The sequence below is a fragment of the Pezoporus occidentalis genome, unplaced genomic scaffold, assembly GCF_034315485.1.
Source record: "Pezoporus occidentalis ecotype Australia unplaced genomic scaffold, CSIRO_AGI_Poc_V1 ctg4, whole genome shotgun sequence".
Classification (NCBI taxonomy): domain Eukaryota; kingdom Metazoa; phylum Chordata; class Aves; order Psittaciformes; family Psittacidae; genus Pezoporus; species Pezoporus occidentalis.
The window spans coordinates 16641289-16662749 of record NW_026915724.1 but is presented as its reverse complement, the minus strand read 5'-3'; the positions used below and the strand labels follow the sequence as shown (position 1 = coordinate 16662749).

The 21461-nt window shown below is 39.3% G+C and overlaps 1 protein-coding gene and 1 long non-coding RNA gene across 4 annotated transcripts in view; one reads left to right on the top strand and one right to left on the bottom strand.

Annotated features, from left to right (window-relative positions):
• ZNF521 (zinc finger protein 521) overlaps positions 1 to 21461 on the bottom strand; it is a 233693-nt gene that overhangs the window by 190087 nt on the left and 22145 nt on the right. For both annotated transcript variants that reach the window (XM_062632807.1, XM_062632808.1), the window contains one exon: positions 17988 to 18164. Coding sequence is in view for 1 of the 2 variants with exons in the window: in XM_062632808.1 (XP_062488792.1) it covers positions 17988 to 18164 (177 nt within the window). In the remaining variant the exon portion in view is untranslated. The remainder of the gene's footprint in view (positions 1 to 17987; positions 18165 to 21461) is intronic.
• Positions 3220 to 19821, top strand: LOC134170975 (uncharacterized). 2 transcript variants are annotated; one of them, XR_009967427.1, is made up of 6 exons: positions 3220 to 3723; positions 7756 to 7912; positions 8553 to 8764; positions 10227 to 10356; positions 15841 to 15983; positions 18913 to 19821. It is a non-coding gene; the product is annotated as an uncharacterized LOC134170975 (long non-coding RNA). The 2 variants fall into 2 exon arrangements; XR_009967428.1 differs by lacking the exon at positions 3220 to 3723 and adding an exon at positions 5007 to 5114.

Genomic DNA, 21461 nt, shown 5'->3' with positions numbered 1-21461 from the left:
TGGCACATCTACACCGTGCATTAAAGCAAACATAAAATGTCCAAGTTACTGGGGATCTTGCCAGCCCTAGAACTGACATAGCATCCTCAGAAAGAGAAGTTGTTTACTCAAAAGTTAATACAACTCTCTTACTTAGAGAGCTAAACTATCTCCGCGTGGCATTATGCCATACAATAGAGATGTAACACAGTTACTGCTCGCTACTGCAAGGGTCTCTACTCCCTTAATGCACTTCTTAATCACCTTCTTCCCTTTTGATACCCAGAAGAGCATCTTCAGCAATACAGGGGCCTGAATGTCCATTATCTGCTTTTGCTCAGCCTAACTCTCATTTAGTACACAAGCATTCATGAACAAAGAGTTTCTGAACCTAAGATTCAGCTTAGGTTCCCAAATTTATCAAATTATTACACTAAGCACAAGGTCTTTTCCTCAAGTATTTACTTCTTCCTTTGCTCTAGCAAACACCAATAATTAACAGCAAATAAAAGGCCAAAGAAAGCTGCCACAGTAATATTTAACTACCAGTTTTAGAGAAAAGGTTAATCTTTGCGTATGTTTAAGTGACTATATCGAAACCCAGAGTTCGATACCTTCATTTCAGATGCTAGTTCTACTTTCAACATCACTTAAAAACATAGAGATAACAGTCCTGTTTACTGTTTTGTCTGGTCACATTTATTCATTCCAATATTTAAATTTTTAAAGTTTTTAAAGTTCATCCGGAGCAGTGTTGAGGGTGGAGAAACAGAGGACTGTTTGTTAGCTTTCAGCAAGTGACATGGATCTTGTCCACTTCTGTATCCTTTCAACTATTACGATACTTATGTAGTAATTAAAAATTTCAGCATTCATGTTCTCCACCTTACAGAATTTGCTACCCTTACATTTCTTCCACAAAACACATTTGACACATCTGCAAAATTATTTAGACTTAAGAGATCCATCTGCAAGTCATACTCTCATTTCATTATGGTCAGTAAACTAAATGTTGGGTATACTTTTATGAATGTCTATTTTCAAATCATTTGAACAAATTTATATGGTATACAGATATGCAAAACAGGCAGTGTTAACAGATGTTGCCCTCTAAACTTTAAAGCCCTCATCCATTACTTTGAAGCTACAGAGGTCGGTATTTAAGATCTCAAATAAAATACACATTTCAGAATACAATTCTATAAATAGTAGCAATTTTTTAAGGGCCTGGTATACTTATGATACAGAAAGATTCCTAGAAAAAGTCTTCTGAAATAGAAGCTTTGATGGATAGGAGCCAGTAGTTTAAATCAATATACAACCTTGTAGCAAAGCAATGTTGGTGCAAGTTTTATATCTCCAGATCTTACTTTGTACTCAGGTTCCACAAAGCCTAAACTCAGAGCTGGAAGAATTCACTTTGTATCCCAAATACAACAGTACAATCTGTCATGGGAAAAGGACAATTTGGAAACCAGTGCAGTACTGTTACAGCCATATGGAAATTCATTGTGGGAGTGATTGGTAGTATATGCATGCACTGTGACTTGCTTCTATGTAACAGTACTAACTGGCATAACTAGTATAAGGAAAAGGCTAGCTTACAATTCTGATTAAATTAGTAGACCTGCTTTGTACCAGTAATTTCATCCTGGAATGCCATATATTCCTATTTCTCACCTAAGCCAACGGGAAAAGGGTAAAAAATAGTTAGAAATGCACCACCGAAGAAACAACCTCCACATCCTCCATTCCTCACAGCTCTAACGGAAGATCTCCAGCAGCATTTTCCTGCACTTTAACCACATGATACTATTTACAAACAATCTGAACAATCAATATGAGTTACTATTATGTCTTTTATGCGTTACTTTTTCTTTTAAAATAATCTGTGCATCTCAATGCCCCAAATTTGGAAGTGGAGCATTCCTGAATAACAACTTCCTGGTATACCATTTCACCTCATATGCAAAAGTTTCCTTCACTGATGGCCTGGAAGAAGTAGTGGAAAGCATTAGATTGTGGAATGGTCAAAAGACCAAAGCAATGTGGAGGATGTTAGTATTCAATGAAATTACTTACCTTTGCCTGTAAAGTTAAATCCTTGCCTGAAGTTTACTGCTTTTCAGTCTGGGAATAATTTCTTTTTGCTTCCTCAGCTTGGAGAAAACAGCGGTAACTCTGGGTTCAGGCTGAGACAAGAGACCATTAAGTGTGCCAGAAAGGTGTCTTTTAAGGGAGGTAATAGCTGAGCAGAGCATTTCTGTACCACAACTTCAGATGCAAGAATGTATATCTCACCTTAAGCTATTATTTTTAATTTAATTGTTAAGTACCCTTAGATCTTCCTAACCTTTCTGAGGCACTGTGAGGATAAATACATCAAAGGCCTAAGGCAAAAAGGTACCGTCACACTGGGAGTTAAACCCCAGACAGACAAGATTTGAGAGACACACTCAGTATTTCTTCACCAGTCATTGAAAAATGGAAGTTCAAATTCTTAAAAAAAAAAAAAGGAAAAAAAAACAAAAAAAAAAAAAGGCAGGAAAAAGCTGTATGCCTTTCTCTGGCTGAAAACATTGAAGTAACCAATTATCTACATGAAGCAGAAGATTCTGACTGTAATACTTATGAAAAGTGACACTAATTTATCTAACTCATCTTCTCTCACCTGGTCCCCTCCTCATTCAGCTATGCACTCTCTGAACTTTTTTCATGTAGGTTAACTTTTCAGGATCAGTAATTTCAAATAGCTTAAAATCTACTTATGGCTTTTCAAATAGCTTAAAATCTACTTATGGCTTAACAATCATAGAATCATAGAATAGTTAGAGTTGGAAAGGACCTTAAGATCATCTAGTTCCAACCCCCCTGTCACGGGCAGGGACACCTCTCACTAAACCATGTCACCCAAGGCTCTGTTCAACCTGGCCTTGAACACCGCCAGGGATGGAGCATTCAGTGGAAGAAATGAGTGGACTTCAAACCTATTTCCTTTATAAGGGAGCAACGGCTTGCATTAATTGCCAGCAAACAAGTAGAATAATTTCCCCAGTTTGATCCTCAAATCTGTACTGAATAACCATGTCTGTTCTTTCATTTAGAAATCTTCTGAAAGGACAGGCAGATAATTGTAACACAAAAGTTCTAAAAGTGAGAAACACAAGTCAGTGATGTTCAGATTTTTACTACTTGTAAGTTATTTAAAAAAAACATCAGATCAAACACACAGTTACATCATTTCCCTTTCTACCAGCACAAGAGTCTTCCATATTCTCAGCAAATGTAATACAGTAAGGAAGAAACATAAGAAATTTAAAAAATGAATGAGAACTATGGGGAGAGGGAAGGGAAGTTAGAAAGACATGGCCTTGAATAATGAGGCAATGCAGAGAAGGTTAATATTCTATGAAATTACTTACCTTTATCTGCAAAGGTAAACTGTAGTCTGAAGTTTACTGGTTTTCAGTCTGGGAATAACTTCTTTATATTTCCTCAACTTAGAGGAAACAGTGGTACTTGCAGCAATGCTAAAAAAGTAGGCTTAGTGAGTGGGTTTAATTTTAAGTATCAGGGAGGAAACAAGTCACCAAGCAGGCCTTAGACTGGAAATAGGAATTTTTAATCTTTCATTTTTCCTGCTGTAGCTCACGGAAAACAGTGCAGACTGGCTACAGAAGAATCATGCCAAAGAACATACGAGGGCTCATTTTATGAGATCAGTTTTGGAGTTGCAATTCTAAGGTAAAGTAACTTTATTTAGCTATCCATCTTTGAATGATTAATCCACTCACTGCATGAACTTCAAATGAACTACACAAATCTGAGCCAGGTCTATGTTTTATAAAAAAACAACAAAACCAGAAATAGGGGGAGAAGTATGAGATCCTGCAGGCATTTTGCTCAGACAGGCTTAGTGTTTCTTAAAATATGGTACTCTGATTATGCTCATAAGGTCTGGAAAAGGGTAATGCTACAGTCTTTACTTACACAATAATATAACATTACATATGTTATTTTAGAAGCATTTCACCAGTGTAGGCGAGCTATACACATACAAAAATAGATACTTTTTGGATCCAGGAGATGATATACAGTTTCTTGAGGAAAAAAACACACAACAAACCCCCCCAAAAACAACCGTCCACGTTTCTCAACTATTAAATGATAGCAAAAATGCTAACTGTAATATTTTTAACTGAAACATACAACATAATTATGTTGGAATTTTAACATACAACACCTTTACGGGCAACTGCTATTATACAAAAGGCAACTAAAGAGTTGTATATTGGAGCCATGTCGTGAAAGCCAATATGCAATCTAATTAACTCGCAATGATTCTTCTTTCAAGCTGATTTAACTCCTTATTGAGAAGCAGGAAGAAAGAAGAATCTTTTATTCAGCATTTTAAACAATATATAAGAAAGAAGGAGAAAGGCTATAATAAACAACTTGGAGCCAGCCAAAAGTTGCAACATCTTTTTACAGGAAAAGATGCTTGGTGAAAATTGCATTTACTTTTCCATCCAAAAAGACACTTCCATAGGAGTATAGGAAATGTTAAGAACCATTTTTACATTCAAGGTAATTTTTCTTCAGTTCCTGTGTCACCAAATACAATTGCAATATGCAATCAAAACTTTTTAGTCATTCTGAAAATAGTTAATTTTCTTTTCCATTTGTTTGCAAAATACGTTGTTCTCTGCTCTTCCCATTCCCCCTCCACAGGCATGTAGTTCTGATAAAACTATATACTTCATTATTAAGAGAATAGCTGGCAAACCTATAAACTATGCAAATAACATTTGGATTGCAAACCACGTTTACTACCCTTGGCTGATGGAAGAATGATAATTCCATTCACGGAGACCATACTGACTACCTAAATACACATTTCCTGTACCCCTAATAGCTTCCACAGTTTAGTAAACACATTCCACATATTACAATAAAAGATTTCACATCCAAACTTTTCTTCAACAGAGCATCCTGTATTTATTCATCCTAGAATTTTATGGAGGGAAAGGGAAGAACGCTGCAAGCATTTTACGGCAATTGTACTGGGGTCTGTTATAACACGTGGTTTGATTTTCAAACTATCTAATAAGAAGCAGAACCCTAAGACTCAACGAGTATGTATTAGAAAGCATACATTATGCCCTCTATCAAAAATTACGTAATTTGACAGTAAAATGTATAAGTAAGCCCATAATTACCTTAAGCGTCTGCCACACAGTCAACCCTCTGGGCTCACAAGTCAAAATATTGTGCTAGAGCTCACAGAGAAGAGAGGCAAGGAGAAAAAGGAGGGCCAGGATATGACTTTAGGGTTAAACACTACCCTAAGTCACTTCCTCGACCCCATGATTTAGAATCGTATGGGACTGACAACACTTGCATGTGGAACAGTTTCTACAGCTATGGCTGGGTTATCAGGGGCAGCCTCCCTCCGTGTTTGATAAAAGAGCTTATGCTGTCACAGTCATACCATTTTGAAACACAGAACTCCTGTGACTACTACCTACCTGAAAAACAAAGCATTAGCCACATTTTAGCAATGCATGTCTGGAATAATTCACCCATTCACATCTTAAAAGCTGCAGTGCAATCTGCTTTTTGTGGACAGCAGAGATCCTGTGGCATTTTTCACAAGAGCAGGAGGTTTGCCACATTTTTCTTGGCCAGAGTTTCCTGTCTCCCTCTACTATGTCTCATGGGTCTTAGCTGCTGCCTTCTGCAAAGCTGGCTACATTTCATGTTACTGTAGATAAATAGTTGTAAAATACTATGTTGGAGCATAGAAGATGAAAAGCATTGTGCAATTCTTACATGCATATCAAATAGAAGGTTTGCCCCACATGCAAAGAGGAATACTGACACACTGAACATGTATTTATTAATCAGTTACATCTGCTAGGGCCTTTCACCACCCTCACAGCATCAGATCCACTAACTGAGGTGCAGTTTCAAAAACATTGTACGAAAAAAATCTGTGGGATTCACAGCATACAGAGATTCTCTTTGATTTCATATTCAAGCCTATGAATTTTGCAATAGGTAGAATTTAGGCTTTAATTTGTATTGGGCTTCTTTCCATGCCCATGGAGGAGAACTGCACAAGTAATTTTTAAGCATTTCAGGCACTGTCCAATAACTGAAATGCAATAGGAATGTCTATAAGCTTCTCCTGAAGGCAACTCAGTATACACAAACTCACCCTCAACAATAAATCAGGGCCAGCTATGCCTGCATTGAAATGACAAGAACCATATGGTATGTGGAATACCAAACATTCTTTTGTCCTGTTCTATGAGGGGTAAATGTTTTTACCCCTTGGGAACTTCTTGTGATTTTTCAGTGGTATTCACTGTGGTGCGTTCCTGAAGAAACATTACACAAAACCTGGAGCATTTATTAAAATCTAAAAGTGATCAACTCAAGAATAAGCCTGTGTGCAACTGTGCAAGTATCAAGACGGACTGTAGACCTGAGACTGAATCTATATTCTTGGTCCCTACAAAAACCATCCTCAAGTCCAGCAGAAGCTGTAGAATAAAACCAAGTATATTGAGTATGTCTGCTATTCTTGCTGAAGTACCCAACAGGAATAGTAGCACTATTCACAGGATCCTAGAGGCAGAAAGGGAACAGAGGCAAACAGCAGAGAGTGAGAAAGGAGGGAGAACAGACAAGAAGCAGAGAAGCAGTAGGATTCTCCAGCGCTAGAGAAAACCATCTCCACCCTTCTCAGTAAAGGAAGAACTGCTAGGATACCTGACCTGCTGATACTAGAAAAGGCAACAGAAATAAAAGCAGACCTCCAGAAACACTCAGTAAGAGAATGGAAAATATGAAGATAACAAGAACAAAAACGTAGAGCCTCAGTAGCAAGAATAAGCATACCAAATAGCAAGAGAAAATCAAATGACAGGTGAGGAAGGTCACAAAAGATAAACTCCATTCTTCCATTTTCTCAGCCTTTGCTTTTGAGAGCACCTGGTATCATGGCAGACAAAGGAAGCTTTTGTACTTTGAAACTAACCTGCCATGGGAAACTGCTTGCAAACTGAGGGTTAATACCACAGCCAGTCAGTTGTTTGGGAAGCACTATTTGGAAATAAGTTTGTTAAGCACTGACTATTTTGAAATTATAAAGAGTGTTGGAAAGGCAGAGACCTGAGTGGCACAGAGAAGAATTCTGAGAGTAACAATACAATCAAATGAGAACTTGAACTCACTAGCAGAAATCCTGCCCTCAACAAACACAATAATGACATTTCCATTGGTTTCAGTGAAGCAAAGATTACAGCCAACAACTGATGGACATAAACTGAAAACATTCTCCAGGAAGGCTACAGAGATGTCTGATAAATGAAAGATTGTCCTGTAATGCAAAATATCATAACATGACAGAAAATGCAAATATTAAAACTTTTTTCAGTATTTCAAATGCAGTTTAGAAAAATAATTATACAGAAACCTATGGTTACTGACATTAAAATAGTTCAGGACAAAGATGTGTTACTTAGAAACTGAATTTACAGGAAAGATCAAACACACTGTTTTGCAAAAACCCAAGCATCACTTCTGGCCACTACTGAAGTCAGATAATAGCAATAAGAAATAAATGCATACATGCGAAAAATTATTGATGTTAATTAATGTGTTAACGATAAAACTGATGTGTTATGCACTCATGCTGAAGCCTGCATTTGTCAGAGAAAGGTAAATTAACAACTGCTGTTTAATTTCCCTATGCCTTTGCTTTTACAGCTGGTAGAAGGTTTGCAAAGTACTTGAAAAACTTGACCCTTCTCCAGACTCCCCCGCATGAGTCACCCAACCCTCCTTCAGTCATTAGACTGCACTTCCTGCTGGGATCCAGCAATAAAACAAACGAGAGACACTGGTTCTGGTCATGGTGAGGGAAGTAATAAACCAGTGACAGGTATCCTTACGATATTCAACATTAATTCAAGTATATTATACATATCTACCAAGTGCCAATTCATGGCACTATTTACCTATGTATGAGTCTATGATTCTATGTAGTATCTTACTATTTCTAAAGACATTTTGAGGCACTCAGTTCATTCCTTGCCCTGAAAGCATGCCTTGTTTACATACAGGCAAAAGAATTTGCTGCATTTTATGTGCTTCAAAAATACTGCAGATAAAGATACTAAATTACTTGTACATGTATATACTTAACATGATCTTGATAGCGTATAAACTTAACATGATTTTGATAGCATTATTAAAAGTAAATTTAAAGAAAAAATTCACAGATAATGTTCCAGTATTTCATGTCATTATTAAATTCATGTCAAATATTCTCTTGTCAATTTTGAGATTTTTGGAAGTCAACTGCCAAAAAAAGTTCACTTTTTCTAGTTTGCTTCAATTCACCATAACTCTCAGTTCTACCATGTTTTTAATACATTCACATTCCTGGGCAAACCCCACTTCTGTCTCCCCAGAAATAAATCCCAAATGAAACATCCATTGAGAGAAGTGATCATGCTCAGTCAGCCAAATTTAATAAGAAATTTATCCTTTTCTGTCCACAGATTCTCCTGGTTTTTTAGTTCCAAACTTGCCTACTATTACAGTAACTGTGCTAAGAGAACTGCTGTCTCCATAAACTCCTTGGGTTCATTCCACAGTGTACACAGGAGACACAACCCCTTTAAACTTCAAGGAGATCCCATTGCAGTGTAGAAGAGAAAAATTCAGAGATTATGGAATAATCATCTCCAAATCGATCAATTTCCCCCTGAAGGTAAAAAACTGAAAGAAAGAAAAAAGTTGAACAGTTTCAGCTTGCCTTCTTGAAGGGAAAGTACCCCCAGGGCATGTTGTAGAATGATCCCCATCTCTTTCTCCTGATGCTTATTAAGAGGTCATAGATCTCAGTTACACTACAGCATTCCCAAATGATATCTCCAGCTAAGGACTATGACCTCTTAGTACAAGTACAGGGATATAAAATTAGGAATATTAAGGGTTCATACTAAGAAAGAGTCTGCCTCAACTATCAGTCATTTTGGAAAAACAGTTGGAATTAATGGCATATCTCATGTCTTGTAACAAACAGAGGAGTTCTAGCAAAAGGCACTGCAGGTTTCAGTGTTTCACATAGGTGCAGCACCTTGTGCCAGGGCTAAATTTCTATTTCAACATCAAAGTGGATTTCCACAACAGAATATTCAATACAAAAGGTGTTTTTCTCAAAAAGCACAAGGTATGGCTCAGAACACACTGGGTGAATTAAGATGTGCTTTCTCTTTGTCTTAACGCTATTCCCTCTAACAGCCAGAGTATGCAAGCAGAAGTGATTACTCAGGTCATTACACCAAGACCAGGCAGGGCCTGGAATGTCTTAAAGGACCTTTCCACTGCAACAATTCATTTTCTGACATGGGGGATTTTGTTTTGTTTTCATAAAAAGCTGGTTTATTACACCATCCAGATGATGCCTGAGAGGATAAACTGAGTCCATATAGGTGGTATGTTAGTGAACTACCACACCACCTGGAAACCTTAATACTCTACAGCTGATTGTATAAACATAAATTAAGGTTCTTCTGCAACTGTATTAAGCAAAGTGTTAAGAGCTGTAGGGCATTTTGTTACATTTGGCTTTCAAGCTATGAATTTAACTGCTGAACATATAAGTAATGATAATCTGTTGTACCTCCCATTCTGTTCATTTCTGAATGCTAATTAAAGCAAGCACCAATAATAAAAACAGCAAGTATTTCAAGAAAATTATTTTAGAAGGTGCAGGAAATTCACCACTTAAAAAGACTAGTTTGTAATGGCAATTCCAGTAAAATAGAAGCATGGAATAAACAACAGGTATTTTACTCTACAGTAGCTGATTCTCTGAAACGCTGTACTGAATACATACCATAGGTGTGTACATGTTTATACATGCAAGACAATCATTACTTTATTTTTAATGGTGTGCCTCCTCTTCGAATCATACACATGAATTCCCATTGTACTGGGTAAAGGTCAGGGTAGCTCTGACCCTGTATCAGCAGCAGCTTTACAATTCAAAGTCTGTGTTACTGAAGACTGTGAAAAGCAAGACAAGCTTGGCCACAGGATCCATATGGATTACAAGAGTAATTGGAAGCAGCATAGTTATCATAGGGTAAGTAATGACTAGTTTTCCTTCTTCACATATGTGCCAGTGCTGATGATTCCCCCTGCCCCCTCCCTTCTCTCCCCTGCAGGCAACCATCTTCCTTGGACAATAAGAATTCTGAATTTCAGATGCATAGATCAAATAGTGATTATAGTACTGCTCTCCCAGTACTGGAATGAGCTCTGGCAGTTCCATCCTCCACAGAATGCCTGATAAAGGTCAGTGGATTACCTCATGTCATCACCTGGCAGATATCAGAAATTGGAACCTCTTCTGAAACAGGAGGGAGATGTCACTCGAGCATTGGGAGAGCAAAGTTAATATTCAATGGGAAAGTCACAGCAGCCAAACGGTAACAGAGAGGTACCCTGTACTGCCCATTTGGAATTGCTCTGTGAGGAAACGGCTTGACCTTTAGAACACCCAGCAGTGGCTATAAATAAATGGAACAACAGACTATCAATGTAGCAAAGCAAAGTTCTGGATTTAGCTAGGGCAGATTTTTAACAGAATGCCAGGGAGGCATTTGAACTAAGTCTGAAAAAACTAGGGAGCTGTATGGATAAGTCAGTGCTTAGAAACAGGGATGATGATGTAGAACTAACTTGACAACCACAAAATGCCAAAGCCTGAATGTTATCATGGCCCCTCCCAGAACCTAATGCTATTGCACACACCCACAATGGCATGTTAGGCATGCCCAATTGATGCTTTCACAGTCCTATGTCAAAAAAGCACCAGATAGACATGTCCTCTAGTATAGCTTAGGACTGTGACCATAAGTCCTACTGCTGCGCATCATTTGGGTAGAAGAGACTGAAGTAAGGCATGCTGTTTACATAAACCTCTGAGGTACTCAGATTCTGGGTGACAGGCACAAGGGGTCTTTTAAACCTGCAAAACAGTGTGCTGTCCTCACTATTAATTCCTCATCTACACTGAAAGAGTGCTTACTTTAGAAGCTTTGAGCAGAAGTGATTAAAAGCATGGTTCGTATGTGTGATGCCCAAGTCCTGGGATGATTTGATTCATGTTCCAGACAGGAATATATAGCTCGTGTGTGTAACACTACTTTGGCCAAACTCTGCTGCCATACACCATTTGCCCAGTAAGGCATGGATTGCTGCAAAATGAGTCCTAAGAGCCACAGACATGATGCTAGACTATTTAAATGTAGAAGACAGTTGAAAGGCAGTTACACCAATAACTACACCTGGTAACAGCTGCATTGGGTCTGCCTACACAAAACCCATTTGCCAACTATAGTTTCCAGTTGAGTGGTTTCTGCGGCAGACCAGCACTTCCTGGGCCAAGAAGGAGGTGTCTCTGTCCATGGTACTCAGTGAGGAAACTGCTTCCTCGTGGGTGGCACTGACACCAGCTTTGATCCAGTATCTTCCCAATCACATTCGGAGTTCATGTTCACATGGTTGTAAAGTCCTTGGTAGACATATACAGTAAATAAGCCAACCAAACCTATCCTTGCTAGTATGTGCTAAAAGAATCACCTGCCTTTTTTAGTGGTGGAAAATCAGGCTAAAAAAAAAAAAGAGGACAATAGGAAGCAAAAATTAAATGGGGAGAGGGGAAAAGACAAATGAAAGATATACAGGAAGCACTCAGCCCCTTGGAAAACACCACTTGCTTCCTCTCCCACCTCCAAACAGAACAAAAGTTCTCAAGAGTTCTGGCATTTACAATTTATGCTCATGAACAGGTTTATTACGGGGCTTTCCCAAGTCAAGAATAACAGTTCCATGATACAACCATCAGCTGTTTTCACTTGCAAAAGGTTACTGACAGACAACTCAGGAAGTGCAACAGGCTGCTTTTAAAACACTCAAGAGGTGAAGATCTACTGGTTTTATGACTGATTAACAATCTCAACAGCAGAGACTAATGGTTTCCAAGCAAAATGGGGAGTAGTTTATGCCTCCTTGCCCATGTTGGCTGTTCATCATGGACCTACTGTCTCTCAAGGTAAGCATAGGGTTTTGAAGAACAGCTATGCAGCCTACTTTCACAGCTTTCAGCTCTAGCATATAAAAGTTCCTTCCATACTTAAGCAGTACCAAGCTAGCTAGTATTTATACAGAATTTTGATATGAAAATCTAAGAACACAATTATCAAGACCTTCATCATCCTCCCTAGGAGCATGAAGTTTTGCATACAAAGTTCTGTATGGCAGATTCTCCAAATTGCTATGACTTTACCAGGCCTTGGCCATTCTGTTATGCATATAAAGGCTTCACACTGTTCTCTGAATTCAAATTTATGATTTTCGGAGACAAAGGTTGTAGTTACCACCTTGTTCTCCCTTTTCCCCAGGTATCAAAGATTTGAAGTTGCAGATATGGGTCCTGGACCACATTATTCTGCAAGGATGTAATTCCACAACATGCAAACTCAAAGAAGCATCACTGAACTACCATGTGTGTTGGCTGGCACAGGAAACTGGAAGAGAGGGTCTGCTTTCCACTCTATCAGTCAAATAGAACATAATTTTGTGGATAAGTCAAAAGTTTGTGGTCCAAAGCAAATGGAGAAGTAGAAGCAGTAGTAAAACTGGGAAGCCCTCTAAGGAAAAAAAGAGACCTAAGCTCAAATCCCAAGTCCAAGCACTGTTTGTCTTTCATTCAATAACTGTTTAATGTAAAATCCATATGCAGTCCTTGGTGCAGGAATTCTCAAAAGAAACAGGGTGACTCTCTCAAGTGAAGTAACTGTACTTGGCAAATAGTGCTTGGCAGTGTGCCACTAACTGCAATGAGGCAGATGAATATGCTTTTGGTGCATCACAGATTTAACTTCTTAGAGTCCTTGTCCTCAGAAGCACTTTCGTCAAGCTCAGATTTTTCTCTGTATTGCAGAAATGACCAAGGGCTCTTGCCCTGCATCTTTTCTCCACATAGGCAGTGGAAACTGAAAAAGCAATGGCAAGATCTGCAATGTATTTAGGCAGCTCTAGGATTATTTTGATAGCAGGAAGAGCAATTCTAGCTAGGATATCAAAGAATGACACCAAGTGCTCACAACATTTATCTTGTAGTCTCACTGTACACCGCATACATCCTTTGGGACAAAATCCCCTGGAAAGTTTTCAAGTCTTCCAGTGAAGGAGATGGTTCTGTCATTACCAACTCATTCAGAAAGATAAAAGATTCCTGGGCACTAGGAAGAAGAGAAAAGAGGCAAGAGAAGGAAAGCATTACAGTGGAATCTCTATTACCTGCCATTTGGTAAAGTCCATGATCACCCATGGTGCATGCTGTCTGTGAAGCTGTTAGGTAGCACAAGCTCTTATTTGTAGACATGCAAAGAGGTGTTTCTCAACCACATAGGAGGATAGTATCTATGGAAATTAATTTTGGTCATAACTGGAAACACAGAAGTACTGACTTTGCTAGAAGTTCCCAGCCTAGTGATACTCCAGTGCTGATGGAGAGCAGCACTCAGAACAACTGGGCCCCAGTATATCTGCTGGGATTATTTTCATATGGCTTCTGAGAGGAATCTCTGAGGTGAGAGAGAGCAAGATTGCATCTTCTCACTGGCAGGGGACACACAGCTATAGCCAATAACCTTTTCAACACCAGGAACCACTTAGGGGGTAATATGTATGTATGTTACATACTGACCTGACATGCTTACTCAACCTGTGAAAGCTCCAGCAGCAAGCCAGAGCCCAAAGCATAAAACTAAGTCCATCTAGTCACCTAGAGGTAAAATAAATATCCCATGGAGAAAGTTCTCATGTATTTTACCTCAGAACACCCTTAGCCTTGAAGGTACTATGATTCAGTAGCCTTCTTTCAGACAAGTTTTACAGCCTGTAATGCCAATGGGGCTAGTAGGGAAGTCCTTTAACACACACTAGGTCTACTGACATTCAGGTGGAAGATGGCAGTCTTGTGTACCAATATGTCCATTGCTGTTGAGTTATTCAACAACTCAGCCAACTAGGCTGGCATCTTCACTGCATGTCTGACTGCAAGCAAGGAATCATGATAAGATGCTCTTTTTTCTAGTATTACTTTGGTTATGGCTGAGACTTGTGATGCTAAGGCAACGTACAGGATCTTCAAAAGAACCAAGCTTGAGCTGAATGCCTCTGAACAGAATCATGCAGCAGAGAGGCAGCTCTCATGTGTACAGAGAAGACTTCATAGAGAATAATCCCTGAGAAACAGGATTGTTCTCTGTGTGCTGTGAAGGGAGAGGAGATTGTAAATCAAGCAAGAGAAGATTAGGGAAAGCATCTGACAAACTGTGCCCTACCAACAGCATATATGGCAACATTGCAAAAGGTTAAGTTTCTTTTCCTGTTGGCAGAAGTAGGAGAGGATGTGTAGTTGAGGATTTACCAGTAGTGCACCACATTTGAACCTGCATGCATGCATGTTTCTACAGTGGGATCCAAACTGATGCATCCTAGAAGGACATCAGGTTCATAGTCACGCTAATTATATCCTTTACTTATATACACAACTTAGAGGATGACAATGTGCAAGTGGCTCATGAGTATTAAATGGAAATGCTGCAGGAAGGATAGAGTGAAAAAAGCATTAACATCAGACAGAAACACTATTAAATATACATTTTTGTTGCCAATCTTTTGGAATGACTAAATTAATATAGTTCAACATCTTATCTGCCCATGATTACAAGTATTTCAAAGATATTTTTTTTTACTTTTTCCCCATTTATCCATTATCTGTATTCCACAAACATCACAGGAATTGTCAGCAATTAACATAAATAAATCATCACCTTTTCAGAGAAAGCTTCAGTACATGAATTTCAGATGATAGCAAAAAATATTACCAAATAGCTCATGAAGGACCTGTTCCATTCCCCACTGAAGTCAATGGGAATCTTTTCATTGACTTCAATGGATATTGGATCAGACCCAAATTGAAAAGATCAATAGTGCACACATTACGATGAAAGAGCAGTTATGTCCTCCTCTACAGAAAGAACATGAGTTCAAGTCAAACAACAGATTACAGGAAGAAACCAGTTGGGGAGAACTTTTTTCTTCTCCTTTGAAAAATTTTGCAAGAGAACAGCAATTCAAGATCCTCAGAGCTAAATCTCGCAGCCTTTAAGTAACATTCCTCTTCCACTACCCTAGGTGGGGTACACACATTATATAATGGACAGGTTACGTAATTCTTCAGCACCTCAGATGAGGCCCAGATGGAAAGATCATATATCACGCTAGATGATACACTCTGCCCTTCTCCAGAGAGAATACAGTTGACCCAAACCACAGAATATAGTAGAGAAAATTCAATTTTGGTAAACCTCTTGCCTATCTTTAACAACTTACTGACAGACAAATACCTTAGGGTGCCTACTGGTTTCACTGGGACTCCCAAGAGCAACCAGAGCAATTATGTAAAACTCTGTTGCATCAGAAGACTCTGATGAGAAAGGGAGGTGCAACCACACCTACACGGTCATGCTTTTTTTGGAGACTTTGAATCTGAGCATGGCACCCACAGGCACTGCTGGAAGCCCAAGAAAAAGGCAAGAGACAAGGGAACTTGCCTAAAATGCTAAAGGGAATCCTTATTTTCATTTAATAGGTATTGTGCTTCAGAAGAGAAAGGTAAGCTGCTTGTCTGTCAACTGTTTGTCACTGATTAACTAAAAATAACGTAAAGCAATGAGGTTTTCTTAAATGTTGTGTCCTTAGTTTTAGGCCACACATGCAGCTTAAGACCCTGCATTGAATTCAACTCACTAACAACCTCTTTAGTATTTTTTGCTGGAGAAAGAAGAAATCCTTAACTCTGGCCATTCTATCCAGACCCCTCTCTCAAGGAAGGGTGTATTTTGGTCATCTACATTTATAAACAGAGGACATTTGGCTTTTTGTCAACTTAGTAGTCTAGAAGGATGTGCAGTTTAGGTTTTCATTCACTTCATTAGCTTTCAAACAGTCTGATCTCCATCCACTCGCAATCACAATTTTCCTTGAAAGAGGCAAAGGTATTTTTAGGAGAGTTAAAGAATTTTCTTCAAAATTTGTTTTCATTCCTCCATCCTCTGACATCATACATGTATTCCTGTCTTTACACATGCACCCCAAAATGACTAATCCAGTATATTTGTTTCCACTCTTATTTAACAATATAACTCTCAGCAAGAGCTGCTGTGTTCAGAAGCAGTGCTCCAGGACTCTTCCTACTTACTGCTTCCTCCTCCTGCTTTCCTTCAGTTTCTCAACCCAACTGTGCAAGCACTGTTCAGTGCATTCTGCTTGCAGCTTTAAAGTAAAGAAACAACTTAGCACACAAGGTAGGGGCAGAAACTAACTAACCAGAAAGGAGAAACAGCCATATCAGATCAAGGTGAAAAAAAACAGGGATGAAGTAGTAAAGGGGAGATACAGAGGACTGGGGCACGGGGAATGCTTTCTGGGAGAGGGAAGGAAGAGACAAGCTAAAGCCACTAATTTTTCAACACAGAAAGAGCAAAACAAAGAAGTATGAAAAAAAAGGAGAGAAAAAAAAAAAGTTTTGTAAAGTCAAGAGTGAATATCCATACTGCCAGAAAACATGAGCAATATAGACAAATACATTCTAGAAGTTTGCAGCAGTAGGGAATGGCAGAACTGTCTGCATCTGAAGTTAGAAAAACATTTTACAGGCAAGAAAAGGCAAATCAATATATTAATAAAAGTGAACATTTGCTGCAGCAGATTTTCACCTTCCATAATGTGAAGTTGGGATTAAAGCTATTTGACAAATTCACATTACTTTCTCAACTCTCCTACTGCTCCTACCCACTTACTCCTCTTCTGCTCACCTTCTCTTCACAATTTGTCCTCAAGAACAGCACTGCTACTTGACTTTTATGTTATCCTGCCAGGATGAAGCCTATGGATCTACTGGAACCAAAAATAACTCAGAAAGCTCTCCAAACATGAGGACATGTACACTTTCTAAAAACATTCCCAAATGGGAAGGATGGATTTCCTTGTTTACAAAGTCATAATAAGGAAAGGTTTTTAAACACAACTGCATGACAAAATTAATACATTTTCCACTGTAGGCACTAAAACTAAAGTACCTTTTAACAAAGAATAAAAACACCTTCCTGTTGAAACCGAGTCTGTTTGGACCTACAGTGCCTACTATCAAAAGACCTACAAATCTAAAGGGCAAAACTATTTCAGCAGATTTCATGTGGTTTCCTTGGTGAGGGGGCTGTCTACAACCATTTCAGAGGAACCTGGGCTGGCTAAAGTTCCATTCATGCAGCTCTTCTCAATTCAGTAGTATCTGACCAGCACTCTGTTCCACCCTCTGACTGAAGCTGAAATTTTATTTTACTCTCTATCAATTTGCTTAATTCCTCTCAACCTTCAGTTACTGATTACTGTACAGTCATTTGTTGTTAATGGATTAGACTAACACAAGATCCAGCCCAGATCTGCAACATGCAAATCCATTCATTATGCAGCTGCACTTAAAGTTAACTTACAAATAACCTCTGCGTTCACAAGTGACCTAAGAAAATACATGTATAAGCAAAGTATAGAAAGCTGTACAGCATGAATATAGAAAATACACATGGCAGTTAGGCACCAACAGCTAATGAACACTTTAAATACAGTGACAATGCAGTAATTATACATATATCCTTCAGTATGAAGGAAATCTACAGTGCCCCATTTGCAGTATAATCCTGTCCCAGAAACTGTTTATAAAAGTCTCACCCAAGCACTCAAGTGCACAAATAAAATAACTGAAAAGGAGGAGGGAGATCAGAAGCAGAAGAGATGGGAATCACAAACAGAACAGTGCACAAAGCCACAAAGTGATAAGTATTGTTTACCTGTCAGTTGACATTGATTAATCTTGTGTTCTGTGATATCACTCAGTGACTCAAACACCTGGAGGCAGCTGTCACAGCTGTGCACAGCTTCTTCTTCTAACTCCTCCCCCTCATCCGGCCTTTTCTTACAGTCTAGTACTTCATCTTCTGTCTTGTCTTCTAGTTTACAGTTAGGGTCTGAAAGAAAATCAAGACCATTACGTCAGGCACCTAAGAAGAGAACCTTTAAAAAGAAAAGAAAAAAAATCAAGATAGGTTCTTGTGGCAATGATGAGAAGAAGCATATCTGGCATGACCCTGCAGGACACTAGATTTTATTGCTAAATAAGCTAAAGAGGTTTTTTTTTTATTTTCCTTTTTTTTTTTTTCATCTCAATGAAAGGAGAATTTCCCTTCTACTCCCACAAATGCAGCTCTGTCATTCAAGCAATTCTTCTATACTTCAATGTTAGGTTTGTCAATTTTATCACAGCTATAGAAGCTGCTTTCATCACTGTAAGACAGGATGAACCACCTATGCAATTAGTTTTCAATGAAAAGAAAAAAATCAAATCAATGATTGTGCAGGAACTTCTTTTCACTGTTGACTACAGTGTTTCACAGGAAATTAACAGAATTAAGAGACTAACAAATTTGATTTACATAAACATGAAATTCATCTTGATTTTACAATTCACTCCAATACTCCATCACACACTATTTGACACAGTTAAAGCCCTGGAAAGATTATACTCTGGGTCAAAATGCTACACATACTTTGAACTTGTATATGACTTAAACCAAATAAAGTTCCTGTATTTGCCAGATGACGGAAAACTGGAAACTAACTATTATAAAACCTAAATAATACACAAGGAGGGCTTTGTCTGTTTGACCCATTAACAAGCATTTTGGGGTTCACAGGACAGCTCTAGCCTTAAGGCAGTAGTCCTGAGCCTAGTTGAAGCTTTTACACTGGAAGACATGCACAGGCTCACCACCATCCCCTATGCGCAGAGAAGCCACACAGCTTGCTGCACTACCTTGATTCTGCAGATGACGAGTGCAGAGTAAGATAATGCTAAGTCTAGAACTTTTCCTCTTCCTCTGAGGAATGGAGCAGCTTTAACTTCTGACTTTTTGCCCACTTTACTAAAAGCTTCCTTCAAAAGACAGAAATAAAACAATGTGTCTTCCCTAATAAAGCAAACTGGCACTTAACTTTGTTTTTCCTTGGGAACCACAGTACAACAAGTGAAACACTGAAGAAAAATGGTTGTGTACATTCCAGCAAAAGGAATGCAAGTGTTTCACCACTTCTCCCTTTTCTGCTTTGGCCGCCTCATCTTTTCTTTTAGATATTTGAGAGAGCTGAGGCTGAAACAAGTCATTCTAGAAAACAAACTCACATAATAACAAGAGATTGGGCAAGTACATTTTAAGATGTTACGCTCTTTAGCCAAGGGGGTAAGTAACCAGGAGTTGGCTTCTTGTCCACAACACAAACAGAGGTGGTATCTGTGAACCCAGTTTATTTACTGTTGCAATTGATTAGGATCATGCACAAAACCGAGTGAAATGGAAATACACTAATACTAAATCCATATTGCAATGGGGAAGGGGTGAGGAGAAGCAGTAAGGTGATCCCACTTGAAAACACTCTTAAATCCTCTCTCAGCGCCCTATAGCAATATGCTCACAGTCATTCCTTTATTTGCCACTGACCACAAAGCACAGGTGTTCTTGCTGCCCACGAGGAAAGTCAGGGCTCATGTCATCTTTCTACATCCTTTGGTCCACACTGCTGCACCCTGCCCTTCAACTGCTCAAATACAGGCGGACCCGCAAGCAGAAACTGGAAACAACCTATGTTAGGAAATCTTCCTCATGCTGTGTGGCTTGTGATCAAAACCAAGGAATTTCTTTGACAGGGGTAAAGGGAAGAATTTATTTTAAGGAAAAGAAAAGAAGCCAGAGAGTTGTAGTCTATGGGGCTGAGTCTAGTTGGAGGCCTGTAACTAGTGGAGTGCCTCAAGGGTCAGTACTGGGACCAGTATTATTTAATATATTCATCAATGATTTACATGAGGGAATTGAGTGTACTATCAGCAAGTTTGCTGATGACACTAAGCTGGGAGGAGTGGCTGACACGCCAGAAGGCTGTGCTGCCATCCAGCGAGACCTGGACAGGCTGGAGAGTTGGGCAGGGAATAACGGGATGAAATATAACAAGGGAAAGTGTAGAGTCCTGCATCTGGGCAGGAACAACCCCAGGTTCCAGTATAGGTTGGGGAACGACCTGCTAGAGAGCAGTGTAGGGGAGAGGGACCTGGGGGTCCTAGTGGACGACAGGATGACCATGAGCCAACACTGTGCCCTTGTGGCTAAGAAGGCCAATGGCATCCTGGGATGTATTAGAAGGGCGGTGGTTAGTAGGTCGAGAGAGGTCCTCCTTCCCCTCTACTCTGCCCTGGTGAGACCCCATCTGGAATATTGTGTCCAGTTCTGGGCCCCTCAGTTCAAGAAGGACAGGGAGCTGCTGGAGAGAGTCCAGCGCAGGGCAACCAAGATGATTAAGGGAGTGGAGCATCTCCCTTATGAGGAAAGACTGAAGGAGCTGGGTCTCTATAGTTTGGAGAAGAGGAGACTGAGGGGTGACCTTATAAGTGTCTATAAATATATAAAGGGGGAGTGTCACGAGGATGGAGCCAGGCTCTACTCAGTGGCAAACAATGATAGGACAAGGGGTAATGGGTGCAAACTGGAACACAAGAGGTTCCACTTAAACTTGAGAAGGAACTTCTTCTCAGTGAGGGTGACGGAACACTGGAACAGGCTGCCCAGGGAGGTTGTGGAGTCTCCTTCCCTGGAGACATTCAAAGCCCGCCTGGACACATTCCTGTGTAACGTTATCTAGGTGTTCCTGCTCTGGCAGGGGGATTGGACTAGATGATCTTTTGAGGTCCCTTCCAATCTCCAGCATACTGTGATACTGTGATACTGTGTAATTGTATTACAGAGGAAACCAGATTAATTTTTAAAAATAAAAAACACATTCTGAAGGCAAAAATATATTTGCTGTGCAAAAGCCCTGCCTATACACAAGAGTGCAATCCTTACAGGACAGATTACATTCACAAGGCTCTTTCAAGAGTGAAAACTTCTACTTGGGCAGCTAATTCCAAGCAGAGAAGTAGTCTGCAAATGTACACACCAAAAAGAAGTGCTAATTAAATAAAAGGACTTTACAGCATTTTAGCCATTGTCGAATGATCTGAATCTACTGTCTTTCACTGCCACTTTAATTTCCAAGATATTTTGCAAGACTAATTAAAGTGTTTGGGAGATCACGAGGTTATAAGCAGTTCAGAAATAAAGACAATAACTGTCTTAACTGTCACAAACTGACCCCAACATCATTAAACACTTGTTGGAAGGCAGCATGTGCACATCGCATACTTACTATTAGTTGTTCAGCTCAAGCTCCCAGTTTCA